Source organism: Chiloscyllium plagiosum, chromosome 4 (assembly GCF_004010195.1).
Source record: "Chiloscyllium plagiosum isolate BGI_BamShark_2017 chromosome 4, ASM401019v2, whole genome shotgun sequence".
Classification (NCBI taxonomy): Eukaryota; Metazoa; Chordata; class Chondrichthyes; order Orectolobiformes; family Hemiscylliidae; genus Chiloscyllium; species Chiloscyllium plagiosum.
Genome location: NC_057713.1, coordinates 4,771,404 through 4,776,499, shown reverse-complemented (window position 1 = coordinate 4,776,499; position 5,096 = coordinate 4,771,404). Strand labels below are relative to the sequence as shown.

The 5,096-nt window shown below is 44.4% G+C and overlaps 1 protein-coding gene and 1 long non-coding RNA gene across 3 annotated transcripts in view; one reads left to right on the top strand and one right to left on the bottom strand.

Annotated features, from left to right (window-relative positions):
• LOC122548821 overlaps positions 1 to 4,696 on the bottom strand; it is a 29,057-nt gene extending 24,361 nt beyond the window's left edge. The window contains exon 1 of the long non-coding RNA XR_006311342.1: positions 4,582 to 4,696. This is a non-coding gene — a long non-coding RNA (uncharacterized LOC122548821). The remainder of the gene's footprint in view (positions 1 to 4,581) is intronic.
• Positions 1 to 5,096, top strand: part of LOC122548820 (BTB/POZ domain-containing protein KCTD1) — a 214,521-nt gene that overhangs the window by 104,368 nt on the left and 105,057 nt on the right. The window contains exon 1 of one of the 2 annotated variants that reach the window (XM_043687630.1): positions 4,589 to 4,700. The exons of the other annotated variant lie outside the window; for it this stretch is intronic. Within the exon in view, the coding sequence (XP_043543565.1) occupies positions 4,692 to 4,700 (9 nt within the window). The 5' untranslated portion in view covers positions 4,589 to 4,691. Of the gene's footprint in view, positions 1 to 4,588; positions 4,701 to 5,096 lie in introns of those variants that run through there. 2 annotated transcript variants of the gene reach the window in all.

The following is a 5,096-nucleotide window of genomic DNA, read 5'->3' as shown; positions in this document are numbered from 1 at the left end:
TTACCCTTCCCCCAATTGTAAAACCTGCCCTGATGTACGCACCTATCTCTCTCCATAACCAAGGTGAAAGTCACAGAATTGTGGTCACCATCACCAAAATGCTCACCCACTAACAAGCCCATCACTTGTCCCGGTTCGTTACCAAGTACCAAATCCAATATGGCCTCCCCTCTGGTTGGACAATCTACATACTGAGTTAGGAAAGCTTCCTGGACACACTGCATAAACACCGCCCCGTCCAATCTACTGATAACTGATGATGTTTTAACCTGAGGGTCACCATGTCTCAGACGAGGAGAGAGGTTGAGAAGAAGGACAGTCCTTCATCGTCACCTCAACCAGTGTGGGAATTGAACCAACGCTGTTGGTGTCACACTGTTTCACAAACCAATGAAAAATTTAAAAGGGACCTAAGGGGCAACTTTTTCACAGAGAAGATGGTGCGTATATGGAATGAGCCGCCAGAGGAAGTGGTAGAGGTGAGTACAGTTACAAAATTTAAAAGACATCTGGACAGGTACATGGGGTGGGAATGGTTTAGAGGCTTATGAGTCAAATGCAGGCAAGTGGGACTAGTTTAGATTAGGAAACCTGGTCAGCATGGACGAGTTGGGCAGAAGAGTCTATTTCCGTGCTGTGTGACTCTATATCAGGTGAAATGAAGTGGCTGGAGAAGGCTTGTACAACATAAAATATTCCAGCGCAGTACAGGCCCTTCGGCCCTCAATGTTAAACTGACCTGTGGAACCAATCTGAAGCCCATCTAACCTACACTGTTCCATTTTCATTCATGTCTATTCAATGACCATTTAAATACCCTTAAAGTTGGTGAGTCTACTACTGTTACAGGCAGTGCATTCCACACCCTTACTACTCTCTGAGTAAAGAAACTACCTCTGACATCCGTCCCAAATCTATCACCCCTCAATTTAAAGCCATGTCCCCTTGTGTTACCCATCACCATCCAAGGAAAAAGGCTCTCACTGTCCACCCTATCTAACACTCTGATTATCTTATATGTCTCTATTAAGTCACCTCTCAACCTTCTCTCTAATGAAAACTGCCTCAAGTCCCTTAGTCTTTCTCATATGACCTTCCCTCCATACCAGGCTACGTCTTAGTAAAGCTCCTCTGAACCCTTTCCAAAGCTTCCACATCCTTCCTATAATGCACTGACCAGAACTGTACACAATACTACAAAGTGCGGCCGCACCAGAGTTTTGTACAGCTGCAGCATGACCTTTTGGCTCCAAAACTCAATCCCCCTACAAATAAAAGCTAACACACCATATGGCTTCATAACAACTCTCTCAACCTGGGCGGCAACCTTCAGGGATCTATGTACCTGGACACTGAGATCTCTCTGCTCAGTGCCAAGAATCTTACCATTAGCTCAGTACTGTGCATTCCTGTTACTCCTTCCTCAGTGAATCACCTCACATTTGTCTGCATTAAACTCCATTTGCCACCTCTCAGCCCAGCTCTGCAGCTTATCTATGTCCCTCTGTAACCTGCAGCCTCAGGCAACTGTCTGTGTGGAGTTTGCACATTCTCCCCGCGTCCGCATGGATTTCCTCCTGGTGTTCTGATTTCCTCCCACAGTCCAAAAATGTTCAGGTTAGGTGAATTGGCCATGCTAAATTGCCCGTAGTCTTAGGTGAAGGCATCTGGGTGAGTTGCTCTTTGGAGGGTCGGTGTGGACTTGTTGGGCCGAAGGGCCTGTTTCCACACTGTAAGTAATCTAATATCCCTATATCTTCTAACATCCTTTGGCACTATCCACAACTCCACTGACCTTAGTATCATCTGTAAATTTACTAACTCATCCTTCCACATCCTCATCCAGGTCATTTATAAAAATGACAAACAGCAATGGCCCCAAAACAGATCCTTGTGGTATACCACTAGTAACTGAACTCCAGGATGAATATTTCTCATCAACCACCACCCTCTGTGTTCTTTCAGCTTGCCAATTTCTGAACCAAACCGCTAAATCACCCTCAATCCCATGCCTCTGTATTTTGTGCAATAGCCTACCATAGGGAACCTTATCAAACACCTTACTGAAATCATATACACCATATCAACTGCTTTACCCTCATCCACCTGCTTGGTCACCTTCTCAAAGAACTCAATAAGGCACGACCTACCCTTCACAAAACCATGTTGACTATCCCTAATCAAATTATTCCTCTGTAGATGATTATATATCCTATCTCTTATAATCCTTTCCAACACTTTACCCACAACTGAAGTAAGGCTCACTGGTCTACAATTACCAGGGTTGCCTCTACTACCCTTCTTGAATAACATTTGCTATCCCCCAGTCTTCTGGCACTATTCCTGTAGACAATGATATAAAGATCAAAGGCAAAGGCCCTGCAATTTCCTCCCTGGCTTCCCAGAGAATCCTAGGATAAATCCCTTCCAGCCCAGAGGACTTATCTATTTTCACACTTTCCAGAATTGCTAACACCTCCTTCTTGTGCACCTCAATCCCATCTATTCTAGTAGCAGGTATCTCACTATTCTCCTTGATAACATCATCTTTTTCCAGTGTGAATGCTGATGAAAAATATTCATTTAGTGCTTCCCCTGTCTCCTCTGACTCCATGCATAACTTCCCACTACTATACTTGATTGGCCCTAATCTTACTCTCACCATTCTTTTATTGCTGATATACCTATAGAAAGCCTTAAGGTTTTCCTTAATCCTATCTGCCAATGACTTTTCATGTTTCCTCAAGGCTCTTCTTAGCTCTCGCTTTAGGTCTTTCCTGGCTAGCTTGTAACTTTCAACACTATGGAAACATTAACATGTATTTCTACTCTTCAATCATGACTTGAAAACATTATCATATACACATTTCCATGTGTAACATGTAGCAAGTAAATAACTTTGTTTTTCACCTCCAAAGGTAACAAATTGATTCATAAATGTAATAATTTATAGCAATTGTAAGGATGTTCTTGTCTGGGAAAGAGCTTCTATTTTAATTCATGATGAGATCAACATATCATTTGAAAAGGGTGTATGGGCAACAAAGACATGACAACTCACAAAGCCATGAGAAACAGATCCTTGTGGTATACCACTAGTAACTGAACTCCAGGATGAATATTTCTCATCAACCACCACCCTCTGTGTTCTTTCAGCTTGCCAATTTCTGAACCAAACCGCTAAATCACCCTCAATCCCATGCCTCTGTATTTTGTGCAATAGCCTACCATAGGGAACCTTATCAAACACCTTACTGAAATCCATATACACCACATCAACCACTTTACCCTCATCCACCTCTTTGGTCACCATCTCAAAGAACTCAATAAGGTTTGGGAGGCACGACCTATCATTCACAAAACTATCCCTAATCAACTTATTCCTCTCTAGATGATTATAAATCCTATCTCTTATAACCTTTTCCAACACTTTACACACAACCAAAGTAAAGCTCACTGGTCTATAATTACCAGGGTTGTGGGACAGTAACATTTGCCATTCTCATTTTATTATTGGATGACTTTATTATTTTATTATTGGAAGCTGTTTCGTAAGAGGACTCTTGTCTATACAATTTCACTTCAATCCAGCTCAGTTTTTTTCTTGCACCATGTGACTAATGGCTTGCAAAGCCAGCACCCATCAACAAGACTTCCAGCCTTGAGATCTGATACTTTAAACAAGGCAAGGCTCTCACATCTTACATTTGTTTAATTGCAGTGTTGCCTGTGGCAATGTTCTTTACTTCCTGTGAGAGGGCAATGAAGAGTAGGCCAACCCTCCCCCAACCCTCTGCTCACCTTCAACCACCAGGTGGGAACACACTGCACAGGCCATGACAAGGTTTCCTAACCCTGCAGTGAGTGAGTGAGAGTGTGTGTATATACCAGGCGGGACCCTTCAGGAAGGGGGCTGCAGGAATGAGCCTCACTGAGATATATGGGCAGTGAGGGAAGTGCACAGCCCTGTTCCGACAGGCCCACAATCAGGAAACACACCACACCTTGGCAAGCTCTCCATCAGAACTGAGAATCACAGCTAGGAACTCTGCCTTCTCCTCCTCCTCCTCCTCCTCCTACTCTCTCTCTCTCTCTCTGTCTCCCCCTTCCCTCCCTCCCTCCGCTTTGTCCCTCTCCTGCCTCTCCCTCCTTCTCTCCTGGCAAAGAAAACGCTCGATCCATTTGCAGAGAATTCGCCCGCAGGATATATCACATCAAAACTAATCATAACGATTAAAATCAGCTTTCTGTAGAGAGCCGGGGAGGGAGGGAGAGAGTAATGAGCAAGTTGACGCTGACTGTTGCACAGGGAGAGGAGAAAAAAAATACTGGAACTGAAAATTAACCAGCACGATTGTGAAATGGAAATAAAAAAAGAACAGGAACACAAAAAAATACACACAGAACAAAAGAAATGCAGAAAAATCCGTGCTGCACCTGGGTGCGCAGTTAATTAAATGTAACTTTGCAGATTGGTTTAGACGCGAGAAGCCGCAATGAGCTAATTGTACCCTGATCCTTGCCTTGGGGGGTTTAGAAGCCCTAGAGCAACTATTTCTCTCTCTCTCTCTTTTTGCCTACCTTAAGCCAGCTATTGGAAGACGGCTGTTTGCAGTTTCTCCGGTGTTGGTGAGCACAGCACACCAGAACTGTCTGAGCAAGAGGCCGGCTGCATTGCTCCCTGATGTTCCATGTTCCAGGTAAGCAGCAATGGTGTCTTCGGGCGGACAGCCTTCCACAAAGCCTCTCTCAGTCTCTCTCTCTCTCTCTGTGTATATGTGTGTGTGTGTGTGTTTTGATTTGTGTGTTGCTGGGACTTTGGGGGACGCTGCTGCTTTTACGCATGTGCCAAGCAGTAGGGATCTGAGCACCATACACAGAAAAGACAGGACAGAGTCAGACAGACAGGAGAGAAAGAGAAGGGGGAAGACAGAGAGAAATAGACAGGACAGAGTTAGATAGGAGAGTAGGAGAAGGGAGGGAGAGGGAGATAGACAGGAGAGAGTCAGATAGACGAGCGAGAGGAGACAGGGGAGAGTCAGACAGGAGAGAGAGAGAGAGAGGAGAGAGTCAGACAGACAAGAGAGAAACAGAGA